The sequence below is a fragment of the Morone saxatilis genome, unplaced genomic scaffold (assembly GCF_004916995.1).
Source record: "Morone saxatilis isolate NCDOM2014 unplaced genomic scaffold, NCSU_SB_2.0 Contig20, whole genome shotgun sequence".
NCBI classification, from domain to species: domain Eukaryota; kingdom Metazoa; phylum Chordata; class Actinopteri; family Moronidae; genus Morone; species Morone saxatilis.
Window position 1 is genome coordinate 3655312 of NW_023339763.1, and position 21252 is coordinate 3676563.

At 36.4% G+C, this 21252-nt stretch overlaps 1 protein-coding gene across 1 annotated transcript in view; it reads right to left on the reverse strand.

Annotated features, from left to right (window-relative positions):
• Positions 1-21252, reverse strand: part of doc2b (double C2-like domains, beta) — a 130280-nt gene that overhangs the window by 31318 nt on the left and 77710 nt on the right. The window contains exon 3 of the mRNA XM_035666939.1: positions 10142-10216. Coding sequence (XP_035522832.1) covers positions 10142-10216 — 75 coding nt within the window. The remainder of the gene's footprint in view (positions 1-10141; positions 10217-21252) is intronic.

Consider the following 21252-nt stretch of genomic DNA (forward strand, 5'->3'; position numbering starts at 1 on the left):
ACACACACACACACACAGAGCGTTGAAAATTATATTTTTCAGGCTGATTACCACATTTTGTAATAACAATGGAAACAACATATTTTCATCATATAATTTCATTAAATGAATCTTGTGGATTTCCATTAATTATTAATCTCTTTCTTCAGTTCCTTATTTACTGAATTACAAGTTTTTAATTTGAGTTTTTTTTTAAACTATGTGGAACAGTTAATATGTTCCATCAGAATAGGAGTGTGCAGGTGGCTGTGGGGGTCTAAAAAAGTTTGTATTCAGTTCGGAATTTGACAGAAGATCTTTGTTGCATGTCATCCCCTCTTTCCTACTAACTAAAGGCACAAATTCCAACAGACAACCAGTATAATATTGATTAATTGAGTCAGTTGATACAATTTAGGGGCGTAGCCAGGACTTTAGAAATACTGAGGTTAGGAGACCAAATTCCAACTATTAAGCCTATAGTTTTTGTGAATCTTTTCAGAGTTTATTTATTTATTCATTTCAATCGTATCACTCTGTGTCAAGATTAATAGCCTGGTTCCAGACCTCTGAATCACCGTTCACATCGTTCAGAGATTTAAACGGTGCTGGTGTTGTGCTGTTTCTCCCAGTTGGACCATTTATTATATTGTTAATTAGAGGTTTGTAGGTGGGATTAAGATTCGTTATGTCATTTTCCTACATAGCAAGCTAGCTACCTAGCTACAGTACATACACCCCTGGCTTTACTTTATTTTTGTTGTCTGTTTGTAAAGCCTAAAACCGAAAATTTACTGGTAGTATGTGGTCCTGAATTTACCTTTCTCTGTATTTATTAGTATAAGAATAGATTTTAAAATGTCAGAATATTGCCCACATAAATGTGGATGCGACCGATACATGTTGTTGTAACTCAATTTATGGAAATATCACATCTTAAATTAGCATATGTCTTAAAGGGAAAATGTGCAGATTTTCAACCATCTTTGTATTGTTACAATATGGGTAAATGAACAATGTTTAATTCCCTCCATGCTGCCTGCCCCCAGAGCTCCCCGCTCATTTGTCCTCTGGATCAGACTATCGTGGCTCTAGGGCTGTTGCCTGCCTCCATCGACTGTCAGACTGAGAGCGGTAAAGGTTTTGACTTTAAATGAGCTCAGAGCTCTGGGTGCAGGCAACACGGAAGGAAGTTAAACATTGTTCATTTGAATATACTATCCACATTGTTCTGATACACATCTTAAAGTTTGCCTTGCTGCTAAGGGAATGCTAGTAACTGCTACCACAGCTAGGATAGAAGATGTCCCAAGGACAAATACGGCACTCTCTACTGATGGTTATGACAAAACAGTAAAGTAAGTGAAGTAAAATAGATCCTCCTTGAGTCAGAGCACTGTTTTATTTTGTACCTGCAGGTCACTTTTCCTTGTAGAGGCAGAGCTGAGGCACAGTACATCTCCTTTGGCCCACTTCCCCTTGCTGTCAGGATTAGGTGTAAGGTACAGCCTCTAGGCTTATAGACAATCACATATTCTGCTAAGGTGAATCTTTTCAGTTAACCTGTGTTTTTAAACTTAATGGTGTTGCATCCTTCGCTATTATGTCTACATACATAAATGGTAGACAAAGTATTTCAGAATGTAATTGTTTTTGTCACATTATTTCTGATCATTCACAGCACAGTTTTAACAGCACACAGCTGTTGTTCGTATGATTGAACAGATAAATTAAGCCAGCAAATACAGTCAAATTCTGCTATTTACTTCTTTACAGACCACCCACTGAAACTACATTTCAATTCATATTTCACATAATAAATGTTCATAATATTGTACACATAAAGAACAACCAGAGCACTGCAGAAGCCAATTACTGAACAGTAATGCTGTGGTGAATATTAAAATAATTTTCCTGTGAACACGCACAACAACAAGTAGCAGGGAACACTAACAAGTTGCATGAAGATGCTGTCGGTAATGCAATTTCTCCATAAAAAGCCAATATGTGATATTGTACCTGTCCATTCAGCTTCATCACTGTCTAAAATGTTCCCATCCACTGTGAAGGTCAGGGTGATCTAACTGTTGGGGGGGACACCTTGATCACACTTGACAGTTACTAAGTGGATTGTTGGCAGGATAGCAAAAAAGCAGAGGAGGTGATCAGCTGAATTACAGTGTTGTCAGATGACAGTTACTTGTGGGCAGGGATGTCAATAAATCACAATGGAGTGGGTTGAGAGGCGACCATTTTTTAACTAGGGTGATGAAAGCAGTGAATTAAATAAATCAAGAGGTAACCTGCAGTAGAGATAGGGTTTTCTATTCTACACATGTGATCAGCAAGCATTGAAGGAGGGAAATAATTCACCTCCACCACCTGCTCACAGATGGAGGGCAATGCTACAAATGAGCAACTGGTGTCACAAGTCATTTCAGCTGCAGAGGCTAAAAAGCCTCGCTATCAAGCCAATTATTGCACTATTTTTGCATGGACCTCTGGATCTCTGCTCAAACTAGCATTAGTTTAAAAGCCCCCCATAGCCAAAGGAGGTTGGGAGAGAGGCAGCAGGGCTGGAACACAGACTTGTGTAGGCGAGACGAGCACTGGACTGCCGTTTTAGACAGTTCAGTAAGCTCATTTTAATCACAACCTTCTACAAAATCTGTGACTTAACCAGGCAGGAAAGCTGTTGGTTCGACACCTGTATCTCACTAATGCCATCTGTGTTACTTATTCATGTAAAAACAAGTCAAGTAAATAATTGTTTGTTTGAGGCTCAGCTTATGTGCACATTTCACGCCAAATTGGGGTTGTTTTCTTAGATCCAACAAAGCTCCTCTACAAACGCAGAAGACACTGTTCATTGGCTGAGATTCAACCAATTGTATAAGTGAAATATCTATAGTGAAATAAATCTGTCAGAGGGTTTAAATATTCTATTATTTATTGTTGCTCTTATACATTTTCAAATAACTTGAACTGAGTTGTTCAGTATAAGATAAAACTGTAATCTATCAGAAGCAAAACAAATAATTAAGAAATTGCTAGCATGACTGTAGACTAATGGTGTGTTTCCAACAAACGACAGAGGAAGTTGGACTCAGAAAACAAGCATTTTAAAAGTTGTTTGCTTGCCGTCTTGCAGATAGACCCGACAGAGTGTGAATTCAGACGTTTTACAAACCAGCATCGTAAAGAAGTTAATTTGGCATTCTTTTGATCTGTTTAAATCACAGCAAAATCTGTTTATTTTGGGCTCATATCACCGTTGTTTAAAGGACAAATTTTTGTCAGTATGGATTAGATTATCCCAGGAGTAAACTTGTGCGTGTAACACAAATTTGCTTCGTGTTTGGTGGAAAACACCATAAGTCTTGTTTTGTTAAATCCTAATCATCCTTCTTATTGTTAAGACACAGACAAAATAGGTCTTGTTAACACCACTGTATAAAGGTGATGTGTCTTGTTTCGTCATTTAAAGAATATGATAAGAAGACATTTTAATACATTTAATAATTTTTCAGTTTTCATTATTTAACAATTGTTTAAAACTTGCAAAATAACTTTTCTGGAGGCCCCTGTAGACAAAAGCAGGAATGTTTCCACCACCTCATTTTGTCTGATTCGTGGGAATCTGACGAAATCCGACCAGGCATTAAGAATAGTCTACATAGAAATAGCTTCTATCTTCTTGCTGATGGTCTTGATTGTTTATGTAGGTCATATAGAGATATCAGCATTAAACTGGGGCTGTTTCATAACCAGTTATAAACTCCTTGTACATTTAAATAATGGTCCAGTTTGTAATTCACCCCAGAGTGACACACAAAATGGCTCTGTAAAGGCCAAACATGGTATAAAGCTGAGGTGTTATATCTGTCTGACCTTGCTGTTGGGAGCATTTTACACTAGGTGGGTATTGAGTTCACACCTTGTTGATTGACAACTCATCATAGCGACCAGTGGGTACTGCTGGATAGATGACATAATAACCAGATATGGTTTACACCTTTACTCTGCCATCAGGGGCATGTTTGGAGTATTAGTTTTGAGCATGAAAGGATTCATCTGCCAAAAAGACACCGACAATCACTTCAAGGTAATCTAAAAAAGAAAGAAAGAAGCAGTTTATTGTCTCTGAGAATGCAAGTTTGTGCAATCAAATTTTAGCACTGATTCTCTGTTGCCTCAAAGCAATGTTTGCTTTTATTGTGGCTTATTACATAATGCAAAACACAATTATGCAATAAACAAGGTTGGAGTTTCGTTCACGACGAATCAATTTTGGCCTTCCCAAACTAATTCATGTCGAAGGTGCTCTTTGTACAGACCGGAAAACAAATTTCCTCCACTGAGGACAATAAAGAATGAATCTGAATTTGAATCTGAATCTGATTGATTTCTCCGACGACTGTTAGGTCTTTAACACTGAAATACTATTTTATCTGCCGCTGAATGTGTTATTTCTGCATGTTTTGTTTGTTTATCATCATCATGTCTTACAATTGAGCTATTAACCATTCAAGCGATGCAATATAATTACAAGCATGAAAGCATAAAAGCAGATATGCTGTAGCTACTGTACGCAAAATTTTTCAACTGAACCAGTTACAGTTATCACCTTGTGGTCCTGTGAAAACATCATCATTTTGCAGTATTTAATCCCTGTCAGTAATCGACAGTTTAATCTGTAATAATTACAGGCATTTCATTGTGTTTGATTGTGGTCTCAAAGGAGATGGAACTGGACTGTGATCTGGCTTTGCAGCAGAGCGTGAAACTTCACTTCTGATTAGAGTGCAAGCAGAACTTATGACCTCTTTAGTGGGTCTTAATGAGGCTCTTAGACCGAGCCTAATGATTATTTTGAGAGCAAGCTGAGAGAATATCAGAGCGGGGAAAAGGTGACGGCATTTTGTTTTACTGGCAGAAATATGCACAGCCCTCCGTGAGACCTGCTACTGATACAGGAGACAAATCCCTAGAAGCCAAATGTCCCCATGGAGAGTTTCATTTCCCTCACCAGTCAAATAATCCATGACATTTTCATATAAATACATCTGTTCTGCTACTCTAGACTAAGCTTTGAAAGGGTTGTTGACAGTAGCGGTGATAGCCACCACAGCGGGACACATAAAGTATGGAAAACCCCTTACATAAAGTCAAACCAGTCACTGGAAAAACTATGTGAGTGACAAATGATCTCGAGTAAGGAACCAAGCTTTTCACAACTTTGTCAGATACCCTGAGAAATAATTGTTCGCTGTTCGGGGAAGTTTGAAAAACAGATTTAAAATCGTCTTAGAAGCTGCTTTTAAACAATATCTTTTGAAGATGTGAGATCTGACTGTGACGCCATGACATCCATTCACAGATGTACAGTACCACTTTATCAGCAGGGACGAGTAGAGAGCTGGTAGGAGCAGCAGATGGCAAGGGGAGCAAGCCAAACTCTATGTTGTACATAACAAAAAGTGTGTATCTTAGTCTCTTTCAACCTTAGAAGAAATGAGTGGTGAATGAAAACTAAGCCTATAAATAATGAGAGAAGTGTTGTAATATTGCAAGTCCAAGACCCAGTCTTATATATAGATTGTGTCGGTAATTAGTGGATAGGCAGTTTCGTCAGTAGTCCAGCTTCAGCTCCACTAGTCTTACAAACACCTCTAATTAGCAACATCGCTAGCATGAGAAACTATTCCATGCTGGAATCGTAATATCCCTTGACCCGTCTTACTGAAGACAAGAACGTGTTTTCAATATGAAGTTGTGTGTGAGTGTAAGAGTACAACCAAGTAGACAGGGTGTTGAGCTGGGCCCACGACACCAAGCAGGCTCAGGTGAAGGTAGAATAGCGATGGTTGCCAGATACCAGAGACAAATTTGATGACTTTAGACTTGACAAAATCAAAAAAAAATTGGACTTTAACACCAATAACTCATGAATCCACTTGGAATTTAGCCTTTTGACTTAAATATACTTGATACCTTCCCTCAGGCCCAAAGATTAAAAAGTATGTTGTTTAAAAAATGTGTCACGAATCAATTCATTTCCTGAATCAAGTGACGTTAACTCCACTATGATTGAACCAATCAAACGTCTCTGAGTGCCAGTTGGAAAAAATTATACCAAAGATAATTTTGTTTCGGTCGTTAAAATTGCATTACATTTGGTGAAGAGTACATTATGACTTGTTTATGGCTTGGGATGCCTGTCTTTATGTTTTATTTATCTGTTTATTTTTGCAGGGACAGCGCACAATTAAAAATAATTGCACAAGAGTGGGCTAACAGCTCATTTGCATCTTTTGTCCCTGAGCAGGTAGACAAAAAAAACGACAACAGAACCGTAAATACACTTCCTAAAACAGCACAATACATAAAAGTCCATCAGTGTGAGATAATAAATAGAATTCATATGATAATAAATAAAGTAGATACAAAGCAATCATTGGTGGTGACATTTTTGTGCTGACTTCAGCCAGAGCTGCAAAGCTTCATGAGTCTCGGATGTTTGTGGTCTTCCTCACTACTTTCACAGAGAAAGCTGGCTGACCAGAGGCCGGCTTCCTGAACTGCTACACTACACTTGTATGCTTGTTGAGAAATAACTTTGAGCATAGAAAAACCACACTGTTCGTTTTTGCAATTCAGTTTGTGCATGGAATATACAACATTTAAATTGGAACGCTTCAGAGTAGCTGGTAGGGTTTTTTTTTTCACATTGGACAGATGTTTTGATGCTGTTTTGTCACAGAAAAATGAGATCTGATTCAATAATCTAAAACAATCATAACAATACAAAAGTGGGTTAATCTTGTCAAAAGCCACACTTAACATTGTGAAGGAGCAATTATCTTGTGAGAAATTAAATAAAATCTAGAACAAATGAAGTGGTGATTCACTACTGACGTAATAATGTGTCATTTACTTTCAAAGGTTTAGAGTATTTTTAGCCTCAAACCATGGCAAGGGAGAGTGTGTACATGGTATTTTCGACAAATTCTGTTGACTTCTAAAGTTTTTCAGAATGTTGATCTCAGCCGAATGAAGAGCACACAAACACTTTCACCGCAGTGTTTATAGTGTGTTTTTTCGCTGCAAGAAGCAAATCATTTGAATCATCCTCAGGGTGCGATGAATATACACACCAATCTGGTCTCTAGTTGTTGTGAAATCTTTCTCTGGCCCAAATCTGTTAGATGGATATGATCACAGATGATATCTACAGTTGGTGGATTTAACTCAAGTGATTAAAGGGGAGGAGCAGTCCAATTCAGACCAACAGCAGGCAGATTGTTGATTTGTTTTATGGGCCTGTTCCATGTGTTCTGTGACAATTATTACACCATTGTTTCATTACAGTTGTCAGGCCCTGGGCTCTCTCTCTTTCTGAATGGCTAATTACACATTCTCATGCTAATAAGCACAACTCTATCTGTGCTGTCTCACTAATTAGTCAATTTTTAAATTTCAAGAAAACAGGTTGTGTCACAACAAAGCACCATCAGTGTCTGCACACATGACACAGTCAATAATTTATTCCTGTCAGACATGAAGAGACTGAAAATGTTAATAACACTGTTTTGTACATTTGCTGCACAATAAAAGTCACAACATATTGTCTGGCTGAGCATACAGTGGACTAAGTCACATTGCTAACAATAATGGGTGGCATATGGAATGTAACTAATTATATTTACTCAAGTACTGTATTTTCACATATGTGTACTCTATGCTAATGCTCTACATTCATTTGACACATATATTCGCTTATAAGATATAATCCAGTACTAATCTACCCAGTAATGTATCTAAAATTGGCTCCACATTCACAAACTACAACATTAAAATACTATTTTTACTGTATTCATTATAAGACTATAAAATAATAATCTACAGTATAATAACACTGTGAATGGAGCCATTCTGCATAATGAATATTTTTGATCCCTTAAGTACATTTTGCTGATAAAACGTTTGTACTTTGTATCAAAAAGCAAGTATCTCTGGCTTAATTTGTAAAGAAGTTTTAGAACATGGTATTTCTACTTTTACTTAAGAAATAGGATCTTGGTACTTTTTCAACCACTTATGTTCATTTTAAATGAGAAGTGAGTTTGTCAGAACTGCAGTATCTGTTGAATTCTTTACAATAATAATAGCAGCTCTCCAGACTTTCTCAGGTATTTCATGAAATCATGAAAATTAGTTTTTTTGTCCATCATCATATCATGGTCTCTAAAAACTTTTCTGGGCTGTTACACTATTTTACTTTTAGCCATGATAAATGCTAGGCTCTAGCTATGTCCATCTGTCTTCCTGCCTATTGTTCCAACTATCTTAATGACTGTATGTTTTTATCTTTTTTTGTTGCCCTGTCCTTAAAACTTAGCTTACTATATGCATGTGAATCTTAGCATTTCAACATAAAGCCATATTCATAGAAAAAATGCAACTTGCATATATCTCCTCCTTTATGCTGTAAGTTCACATTTTTGCCAAACTCTGAATGTAATAATACAATAACAAACAATATTGAGAAAAACATTTAATTGATCCAACAAGTTTATTTTCTGGTGTGTAGTGAGCATTACAGCCTAATGGAAGTTGCTAATGTGGCTGGAACGTAAGTAGTTTAAAAAAACTAAGAAACTTATTTTGCATAGTTTGTCTCCATTGTTTGTGACATCAGTTTTATTAAATCTTTAAAGTTCTATTTAATTGTATTCATTTGTTCATTTTTGAGGTTTTTGGTCTTAGGTGCTAAGAGGCTTAGCTCATAGTTCAACATGGACAGTCTGGCTTTGTTATTGCAGCCATCTTAATAAGCTTAATTGTACTTTGTCTTTAATAGTAATAGTAACTGTTTGCCTTGCAGGGTTTGAATTATCTCAGAATAGCAATGCCAGGTGAAGTTTAAAGAATGACCACAGTAAATTAGCACACAGTTGCATGGTTATTCATCCTTCTTTTACATATCTGTGAGGTGTTAGTACACATGTAACAGTGGACTAAAATCAAAGATGAAGTTCAGTGGCAAGAGCAGGTACTTAACAATTACAAAGTTCTGATCTAATGAATAAATGAGACAAGCTTGAAAAGGTATTAGCAGAAAGGGAGATGTGAGTCAGATAGATGAATAATCACACAGCTTTAACTTTCAATAAGCTGCTTTTGTTGTAAGTATATTACATTTCAGGACTTTAATGAAAGGATTAATTCAACTTCAAGGCCTCCTGTCTGACCCAAGCAAATTAAAGAATGCATTATCTTATATAAAAAAACAGTCATCTTGAATGTTGCAATTTAAGATGAATTTCCATCTTTCCATTTTGTGATGATAATGCCGGAAAAGCAGCGACTGGGGTCTGACATGTGGAGACCCATGAGGGCTTTAATGGCTCTCACAGAACAGATCATAAGTTACGTCACTTCAAGTGCGTCCACTTGCGACACTGAGCAGGCCAAAGCTCTGCTCACAGCATGATGATAAGAGGCACCGCCTTCACAAGTGAGGCATGTCGTTAGTAAGTGGGTACATTAGGTCATTCTGTTAATGTTGTTTACATTGATGAAGCCTTGCACTGACATACCCTCACTGCGGTGCTTCCTGAGTCATGAAATAGCTTATTAGCCTTCTCCTCATGTGGGCCTATTTACAAGCCCAGAGAAAACCACAAGAAACTCTTAACAAAATATGTGTATTCATGAAAACTCAGACGTAAGGAAAGTTTGTTGACCCATCAAAGCTCATTTTAACATGATCAAAGAATTGAATCCATGTAGAGCCATGCCTCGTCATTCCAGTGAGAGACTGAGAAGACACCAAGCAACATTTACAACTGTGTATACTGGGTTCAGTGCTTCCATTTTTTTTTTCATTGAAATTAAGCATGTCACTGAGTCTCACTTCGTTTACAATGTGACCATAACAAAGCATTAAATGATGACTACGAATACAATATGTGATAGAAATAGAAGCAAAACAGGAAAAGGCTTGCTTTATACAGTGCAAGGAACAAGTCGACACACTACTAACCACACGTTCACTGGGAAGAGCAGTGCAAAACGGTCTTCATACTAAAAAACATGCAGTCGTGGGAAGTCAAAAAAATTCAGCACAAATTTATTAGGAATTAAACATGACACTCACCTTGCTGGCTCCTGGCAGTAGGTGCAACTTGACATAGGGGTCGGAAAGCCCATTGTGGTCCATCGGCTTGAGCCCCTGTGAATTAAACACAGGCAAGTCATCATGATGATTTATAAAGATAAAAAAGTCTCAGATATATGTAAGTTTAAAGAGTGACTAAACACCTTCATTACCAGCAGTTCTCAAGACATTCTGAAAATAACAAACACTAGCATGAGTATCAAATTGGTCTGCCCATAATCACATCTAAAAAAGTTGTGTAGATATGTAAGATTCTGAAGCATTTTACTTATTTTCATTTATTAGTCACTTTTTATTGCAAATGAGTGAACAGATTGTAACTAAAAAATGACTTTCTCGGATATGGATATTCTTATCTTATTTTATATATCTTATCTCTAATGGGGAGCAGCTCAAAGTGTTAAATCCATAGGATGTGACATCTATTATAAATGTCAGGAGAATATAGAAGTTGTGCCTTTCCAGTTTTCCTCAGTCAGCGCCTAAATTTCTTGAGATGTACTTTCCTTCCTACTTCTCATCAAATCTTTGTCGCAGAGGTGTATTAGTTATTCAGTACAGGACCACTTCAGCTAGAAAGACCCTCAACATCACACTGAGAAACACTAAAGTGAATAGGCGAAATGCCTAAAAAAATAGCTTTCACATTCCTGTGAAAAGCAAATCAATGAGACTCAGGGAGGGAACAGGATGTAAAGGTCACTCATACAACGACAAAATAAAACAACACAATGTGGGTGCCCACTGAGCAAAGTAAAACGAAAGGACCTAAAGGGTTTCCAGAGTGAAATGCAGAGTGAATAAATGGAAGAACAGAAACCAAATGCTGCTAGGAAACCTCACTGAAAAATATCTTCTTCTATTTTCTGTAATTTCCCAGCTTGGGATCAATAAAGTATATCTAACTATATATAAAGCACAGGGAGCACATGAGTTTTCTTTTCTTTTCTTTGACCTCATGTGGTGTTTTTGAGGTAAAAGCTTAAATTGAATCATTGTCCATGAATGAGTATGCTTATGCTGAGGATAGTTTTGGCCAATATCATATCATCGCTGTTAGGTGACAGTGAGCACAAATGTCAACTTTCATCAGGGTTGCTTTTAACTTTATGAAAAAGAGTTTGTATATTGAAGGATTTCTCAAAATCCCAAGAGATGTGGTCCTTCAAAACCTCTGTTAAAAACATGAAAACTGTTTAACATAATGTTTGTGATATTTATGTTAATTTGTGTGTTAATTATCCACATAAATGCAAACAAAAATGTCTTGAATGCTCAACAGCCATAAATTAAATCTAGAGTTACTAACCAATATGAATTAGTGTTTGGTTTGTATTAGAGTAAACTAAGTTGATGCACAAATTCGGAAGATATTCTGTTGTTAAAAAACAACAAGTAGAATGATTAGAGGAGTTTGCTGCTTTGATTTTGAATCTTGATTCACCCAAACAGCAGAGGACAAGATTTTTTTTGGTCACTAGTATGGGTCGAGTCCTAAAACACTGGAGCCTACATTTCCCATGATTCTATATTCTGTTGTTAGACTCTTGTATGCCCCCATGGGATATAAAACATGACAACCACTAGCCAACTAGAATCCTAATGTGATATTGCCATGAGTCTGCCATTGCATATAAGAAATTTGTACAATTTATTAATATGGAATTCTGGACTCACTCTGGAAAGTGTGGATTCACTTTATGTAACCAAAAACCATCTTTTCCTAAACCTAACCAAGTAGTTTTGGTGCCTAAACCTAAGATATCACTTAACAACGTTAACCTGTGATGACGGTACTCTACAATGGTCATATATGTTATTTTGGAAATCACTGGCAATCAGCCTATTTAGTCGTTTAGATATGAGGACATATACTTTAAAGTGCGAGATGTTTGCAATTCATAAGTAATAAATAGTAAAAAAAAAATACAGAAAATACTCAAGATTCAACAATTCAAGAGTTGAATAGCCTCAGGGAATGTACTTCTTTTAAAGCACTCAACAGAGGTGTCTGAACCTCCTCCCAAAGGGAATTTCCTCAAAGAGCTGCTGGCTTTGAGTCATCTCTAACAATGTGCTGAGTCTTTTTATGAAGCCGAACTTTATAAATTTAACAGAGATGGGAGAGAGTGGCCGGTAATGTCAGATGCAGTCTTAACTATTTTCTAGTAGTCAGACCAGACCATACTATGACAAAGGAAGTTTATAATAAAGCACGTTCTACAGCAGATGTGTATAACTGGACCAAAGGTTTCCTTAAAATGCCCAATGGCTTGAACTTCAACACAAATACAATCTCTGATGGACCCATTTAAGGTTTGTAGAGATAATAGAGCCAAAACATCTAAAGAAACAAACTCTAGCACTGGGAAAAATGACCGGTATCTGGAAAGATCCAATGGTATCAGATCTGTATATGATATCAAATTGTCTGCATATACAGTCCGTATCTTTGACAAATACAAATGTATAGTAGTACCGTATTTTAGGGCATTTATTCCAGTGTTGTGTGAAACCAAAAGTCAACATGTAAAATCTTTTCCTAAACCTAGTAGTTTTTGTTGCCTGAACTTAACCAAACTGCAACTGTAGCTGGCTTTATTTTGAAAATGTAACCAGAAGTTGCATATTTATTATGACCATGGAAAGAACATATCTTGATAACGTGACACTGTCACGGTGGACTAGCGTGTGCATTAGATGCCTTGGCATGATACCATATTGCGAAAATAATTAGTAGTTGTGTCCTATACAAAATAGTTCAAAATGAGCTTGACATCAACCAAATACTTAACATTTTTCTGATTATACTTACATACTTTTACCAAATATATAGAACTTATACTTGTAACAGAGTATTTTTACAGTGTATAGTACTTTTACTTAAGAAAAAGGATGTGAATACTTCCTCTACCATTCTCTAATAATCATACTGTGTAGCAGAATGCAGCTCGATTATCTATTTTGTAGACTGACTTTAATAAAGATTTGCAAGAAATTACAGCCAGGAAACCATTCAGTAACAGCATCTAATTTCAGCTTGAAATTATATATCAGCATTTTCAGCATTGAGCAGCATTTCCTCAAACAATAAAAGCCAGTAGTTGTAAATCATTCTAGTATTTTAGTAACCCCACAGAAAAAGTGAGAGATGAGGCCCTGGCTGTATGCAAGTGGATTTTTAAGGCTGCACTGTTTGGTATTACATTCTGGTCTACTGAGGCTACCATGAGTGAGGAATTGCTGTCTGTGCCTCTTCTACAATTGATTTCACCCTGTGCGATTGCTGAAAACTGGTGCAAGTTTGGATTCTCAGGGGCAGCACAACAGACCCAGGAATGCGACATGCAGTATATTACAATTTGTTGTTGAACTGTATTAAACTGTTGACTTCTAATCCCCCTGTGAGAGCATCAGGAGGAGCTTTTCATGGTGGCTTCAAGGCCATCAGTGCTTGTATTTAAAATTCATATAATCAATATTAGATACGTCATCATCAGCGTTGTTGGACATTGTAATGTTGCAATGCTCTGCTGTGTACACAATCTTAGTTTGTCCACTGTGGTTTACAATGTTCCTGGTGGATAACTGAAGCAGAAATAATAAATTTAAGGTTATAAAAGATAGCAAATAATATTATAAATGTAATAGAAATGGCTATTCATGTGTTATAGTAAATGGGATTACTTAAAATAGCCTTAAAATATGACTCACTTATTACTGCAGTACAGTATAATATCTAACAGAGAGGAACACACAGTAAAATAAGACACCCTGAATAAGAAAAAAAAATATATATAACGTGGGATAAAGAATAATAAGGCTTAGAGACCCTGTGGCTTTATGATCTCGCAATACAAAGATTTCATTTCTCATCTGGCAAATGATAAAGATTTCACATTACTGGAAACAGCAGTCATGCCAAAAAAAAAAAAAAAAGAAGAAAATCCTACATAAAATTCTTTATTATGAGCCTGGGGCCATTATTTTAATTGTTCCCTGTCTTTATGGTTCTTTCTTTAATGGACCAAAAAGGGAGAAACACAACAAATATGATGTCTATTCACCCACAATTATCAGGCTTAATAGAGGAGCTCGGCTCAAAGCCCAGCACTCAGCAGGAATTACTGGCAGCAAAATGACACACTCAACTGTGTCTCTAATAAGGCAACACTACTGCTTTAGATCCTGTCTGCACAAAATAGAACCATAGTGACACTAATTTCTATAGCTGACTCTCATAAACATGTCCACATAGACCGTGTCAGATATTGTTAGTTCTCTGACATCTCAAGAAAGGTCCAGACAGAAGAGATCACATTATAAATACAGACAGACAATTAAATCAGTTGAGGGGGGAACACTAACTAGATGAGAGGTACTTTCTCTGGGTCTCTCTAATTCTATTTAGGGTGTGTCACAGAGACAGTGATGTCTACATACAGTAAGATATCATTTCAACAGGACTGAAGTTAAGAAGGACAACTCTGGTACTTCTAGGATTTTGTTGTCACTCTCATGAGGTTTATTTTAAAGACGTACTCCACCCTAAAACGTGTTTTTTGAGCTGTAAACTAAATGATATGACCATACTGTGACGAAACACATAAATGCTGGTGTAAATATTGACATTCTTACCAAATTTATCAAAATGAGTTTAAAATGGCTCAACACGCCCTCTTTTGTTTGAAATCACTATGTACCTCGTAAGTTTGGGACCGCTTTACGTCCTTTATATCCCCCAGCCCACCCAGCTTTTTTTTTTTTTTTTCTAGGAGTCAATTTTTCAAATGTATAAACTTTTAGTTATGGCTTGAGAAAACTTATATTTTGATTAAAAAACGCAGAAAAATATAAAGGAATGATCTTATTTTTTTGTGTGACCACGGTATAAGCAGGATAAAGCCCTTTGAGGTGTCCACAATCAAGAAGTGATGGACTCCGCTGCACGTCGGATGGTTCTGGCCTCCACATTATCCATTAGTTCCTGATTATGGACACCTCACATGGGCATTATCCTTTATCATCTATCATTTGATACTGTCGACCACAACGTTTAAATTGATAGACTAAAGGAATAGATGGGTCCTTCTGACCTATCATTTTTATGCTGATGATACTCAATTGTATATCTCTGTTTTACCAAACAACCCCAACGCACTACCTGCTCTCATTGCCGGTCTTACTGAACTTTTTAAAGCTAAATGAGGAAAAAATTTAGATTATTTTAATAGGAACCAAAGCAGAGAGAGAAAAACTGTACTTAACGCTAGGTGACCTTACCAAAAACATTAAAAATAACATCAAAAAATTGTGGGTGATTTTAGATTCTGATTTAAATTTAATCTTTTTTGATTTTAGGAATATTGCCAAAGTCAGACCTTTTTTAAGTGAGAAATACTCACTCGTGCTTTTATCACCAGTCCTTAAGATTACTGTAATTCGCTTTTTACTGGATTACTTAAAAAGTCCATAAGAAAGCTACAGCTAGTTCAGAACCCTGCGACCAGAGTCCTAACTAAAACTAGGAAAATGAATCACATCACTCTTCTGCTGAACACATTGCACTGGCTTATTTTAAAGTCCTTTTACTTGTTTATAACACTTTAAATGACCTTGCTCCTCCATACATCAAGAGACTTTCTTTCATTTTATGTTCCAGCCAGACTACTGGGGTCCTCCACCGCTTTTCTTTTATATGTTTCTTATGTGTCCCATAAAAGTACTGGTGAGAGTGCCTTCTGTTTTTATGTCCCTAAACTGTGTAACTCACGGCTTCTGGATATTAGAACGGCGAGCTCTCTCAGTATTTTTAAAAGGTAAAACCTTTTTTAATCTGGCTTTTACTTTGGAGTAATGTTATTTTTTTTATTTTGTTATTTTGATGATGTTTTACATTTTATTGTTTTTATTGTATTCCTTTTTATGCCTTACGCATTTTTATTTATGGTTGTTTTTATGCGTTTTTATTTGCTATGTGAAGCACTTTGGGATGCATGTTTGTATGAAAGGTGCTATATAAATAAAGTTGAGTTGAGTTACATATAATAGTATAACAGTCAAAGGGGACATTTATCTGCGTTAAATAATTTTAACACTTTGAGTACATTTTCCTGGTTACACTCAACTCAAGGACACGTATGGACCCGTCAATCACAAGGTAGCCCTACCCTGCTTTATTGTCTATTTTACTCAAAAAGGCACCATACTTTACAAAATCATCATCATGCTGTATTGACGAAGACTTGAAACTAGTGATTGAGATAATAAACTCATCAGGAAAGAACTAATAAATCAAACCAGAAGGTAATTTTCTCATTAGCTCCATTTGTTTTTTTGGAGCCACTGGAGTCACCCCATGCAGGCCAATAGAAATAATGCGGCTTTAAGGTACATTTGATTCCCTTTTTATTTCACCCGGAAGCCCCCTCCACTATTTATACAGTCTATGGTATTTTTACAGTGTTGTGTTAGTACTTTTACTTAAGAAAATGACCTGCATACAACCCCCAGCACTGTCTAATAATAATATTGTGTAACACAGCGCTATTCTTGTAGGTTAAATATTATGAAGATTCAAGCTAAATCACAGCCAATAGGCTGTTGCATTAAAAAACAAGGGTCTAACTCCAGTTTGAAATTAGATATCAGCAATACTGTGGATATATTTAAATAAAATAAATAAAAATAAAATATATTTCCTCAAACTATTGTAAATCATTCTCACTGCAGTATTTTACTAATCCTACAGAAAAAGTGAGCGATGTGGCCCTGACTGTATGCAAGTGGATTTTAATGGCTGCACTGAATGGTATTGCATTCTGGTTTATTGAGGCTTCCATCAGTTGAAAATTGTTGTGCCTCTTCTCCAATTGATTTCACCCTGTGTGATGGCTGGACACTGGTGCAAAATGCAAAACAGGAATGCAACATGCAATATATTCGAAGAGATGATGTAATGAGAAAGTAAAACAATTTGGTGGCAGTTTCACTTTAGCTTAGATTTTTCTACTTTTATCCACCGTTTATGTGCAAAAGGGTTAACAGGTTGAGTGACAGAGAAATACGCAGCTAATTGTATGATGTTGATTTATTTGTTTTTATTTTACCTTTATTTTAAGGTCCCACTGAGTTTAAAAATCGCTTTTGCAAGTAAGACCTGGTCATGGTAACAGCCATGATATTATAATACAACATAATATACAAACGATGAGGAACAACAATACATACTGTATTGCCTGCATTAAGTGAATGTTTTTATATGAATAAGAGTATGTGCGTCAATGTATAAATACAGTAACAGGTGAACTGCGTGTGAATGAATGTCAGAGCTGACGTACTTTCCTGGCAACACAACAGCAAACACCATGAGCTGCTATTAAAAAACATTCTTTCTAATGGTCTGAATTTGAATTATAAGGTTATGTAGGCATGAGAAGTAAGAAAAAAAAACAATTCTAGCTGCTATATATAATTAATTCCTTTTTTAAAATAATGAATTCTTATTGTGTACAGTAGCAGCAGATAGGGTGTGGTGAATGCATCAGTCCATAAGATGACAAATTATGATGAAACTGGTTTTAGGGCTCAAAAAACAGAGCTGCTATAAACCTGCATTCTTAACCTGATGTTTTATCATAATAGATTGGTGTTCAATTTAAGTGTTTTCATAATAGTTTTAAATAGAGCCCTACATTTTCAGCCATACAGCAAACAACTTCCATTAATAAGTTAGGAGACCCTGTATGTTGCCTGCGGGGCAAAACCTGGGGCAAACAAAGGCCACTAACCACTGTCTGCGCTGCTCCCTGCTGCTCATTAAACTTAATCGCTGTCAGTGCAAGCTAATTAGAGCTTATCAACAGTTTGATCAACTCTCCTCTCATCTAGACTTTGGCAGCTGAGGACAATTAGAGATTTTAGTTCAGTAGTCAAACTGAAACTGTAAAGGTTCAGGTAGGACACTTTCAAAATATCCCTATCTTCAGAGGAAAAGTTAAGTCTCCACTTCTCTGCTAGCTAAATATATACTTTGGTTTTTGCTTAGTAGTGGCTTTTACTGTAATCACTAGTGAACATTATTCAGTTCTCAACAGCCATTCCCAGCAGATTTCCAGGTTATCTGTAATGTTTTACAGATTATACGGTTAGTTCGTTGTTGCTGAAGTGCATAACAATAATTGGTTAGCAAGCCAGCAGGGGAAGAAATTAACTTTTTGTGCTAGTCAAAATACTATATTTATCATTACTTGTCTCTAACATCATTTCAATTATGTGAAAGACTGCATAGAAGTAGTCATATTAAATTAATATTTAACTAATAGAATCAGGAGCAATGGATGTCTATGCATTTTTTATTCTGTTATATCATGGCCCCATCTTTCTTTTATGATGATCAAATGTGCGTGTGGATATCGCCAAAGGCCTTTATTTGTTTGCATCTTGAGAAAGCCGTAGTAAAATGATGACTTCACAGTCAGACATGAAAGAAAAACGAGCAATGTCTTTCAAAATCTGTTTTGATGGCAAAGTCGTGAGTTGCCAGAGGGTTGGACCGAACTACTGGGAAAGTATATCTTATTTTTAAAGTTTGCCATTTTGTCTTTTTAAGATGAAACATTTTATAAATATGAAGTTGAAGGCTAGTTTATAATATTTATATTCATATTTATGTATAATACACTGAGTAGGCCTACTGAGAAGTAAATGAATACAACCTTATTATAAATTACATGTATTGAGACATGTCTGCAGTCCTGCTGCCATGATGAAGACTGCAACAAAAATAAGGCAAGGCTGAGAGGCAGGGGGATTCTGCTGTCTATAGTCAGTGCCTTGAAAATAAGGCAATACAACACAGTCAACATTCACTTTGCAACCCCAATCTCTGTGCCAGCCGTGACCCTTTCTCCTCAATCTTGTTTCTTATTTTCTCCTCCCTTATCCAAGCAGAAGCCCGGGTGAACTAAACAGGTAAAATATTCAGCTATATATATATATATATATATATAAAATGCTTGATCTAAAATACAAACACGTTGAACCATTTTTTTCCTATGCTGCAAAAAATTGCTCAAAGCTTAACATCTCGTAAAATTGTAACTCCGCCCGCAACTCCTTGTTCATTGATTTTCATTTTCTGATTTTATATGGTCCTCTTGGTGTTGAAAATGTGACATTTCTTGCTGATATTCATCTTCTTCTTGTTCACACAACAAACTCACTGAGATGGCAAGGGTTGATTGGAGAGGTTAATGTGCTATCTTCATCTACTCCTATTGTTGCCTTCAGCAAACACCTGAGCTATCATTTAAGTGGAGGCACATTATGTGGGGCTGGATTGGGATGAACAGACAGCTGCGTCATGCTGCTGATTGCGCGAGCACACTGTGAATACTCGGTTGATCATAATTACTGAGGGTTGGAGAAAAATGACCACTACGAAAGGCAGATGGGTAACATGCATCAGTGTATCCAAACGCCACACATCTCACACATACTCATTCATAACAGTTCCCTTGAATAACAGCCTTTAAATGCTGTGAAATTAAGTTGAGCTTTCTTTGTTTTGGGAATTATGAGCTTCCTTGACATCTTTCAGAGGAAGTGAGGGGTGTAGTTGGGCTTGGCATGTGTGCTGGTGTCGAGTTTGGAGCCTCGTAATGAGCAGAAAAACAGTATGTAACCTGTCACTTTCAAATACTGCAGGGGCATACATTGCAGCTTTATTAACTTAAGATAAGAAAGAAAATATCTACCATATATCACAGAAATTTGAGTTAAATCGAAACATATAAATCACTATATGTTTTGTACAGGATTTCTATATGCCCCTGTTTATGTTGGAGAAATACTTATACTTATATTCCATATAACAGCTCACAATAGACCCTTTTCACAGCAGCCATTTTGACATGAAATAGTAGGGTAAACACAAAGTCAGGGTGCTGCTGCTGTGTATGTTGTCTTACTGGAAAAATGTCTATTGCCACTTGTGTTTGTATTATACTGAACCTACAGCTCAACTAGTACTAGTTCTAACTGGAAGTGGAAGATTCTAAAGTCCATGATTATATAGTTCTTAAATTTTTTTGTGATAATTTTAAGTGATACCCTCGCTGCTAATAACACAATGACGTTAATGCTGGGTTCAGACTACACAATGTCTGTTCAGATGGTCATTGTGTCGGATCAGACGATTATAAAGTCATAAATTCTTGCTGTGACTTGACCGAGAGACAAGACAGACTACACACTACACGCCAGATGATATGCTTTGTTTGATTTGTAAACAAAATGTTGTTCTTTTTTGACTTTTTTGTCATTTTACTGTTTTTATTGCTGTTATTCTTGCCAGGCATGTCTGCTATTTATATATGTTATTTAATTATTGTGTTTTTTTTTCATATACTGTACAGTCTGTTTCAGTGTGAACTCAGGGCATTGCTGTAAAGGAGCTTAATGCTCAGTCAATTTCCCTGAATAAACAATGGTTGATGATTGCCCGGACAATGTGCGGCGTCTCAGATCCTGCGTCGGTTTTCTTCCACTGTGTTACACTACATGCAATAAAAATAACTATTGTTGCCCCTGGCACCAATTTTCCAGATGTCTGTTGGGTTGGGATGTAAGCTGGCTGATACCAAAATCTGCTGCTTCTGACTGTCTCTAGTTCAGTCTTGGATTTTGAGTGTATTAAGTGTGTTGCTATTTTGAACTGTTTCATTCTGCTCAGTACAAAACTAGGCCGACATAAGCACTAATTATTGGGCAATTTGGATTTTTACAACTTGTGTCTTATTTTTGTAGTTTTGGCCATGAATCCTCTTGGTAAAAATAACATTGTAGCTACCAAATGTATTTCTGAGATCTGGGAACAGCACAATTTTTAAAAAAAAGAAGCCAGATAAGGCAGGAAACAGAGGCCGCCATGTTATTAATAAACCCAAATTATTTGGAAGAAAAACTAAGCTGAAAATTAAAATGATTACCCAAACTTGATGCTTGTTTGACGTAGTTATGTGTGCACAGGATTCAATGAGGGATTATTAGCGCCATTTTTTTTTTTATGGCTCTAATTGTAGGGATTA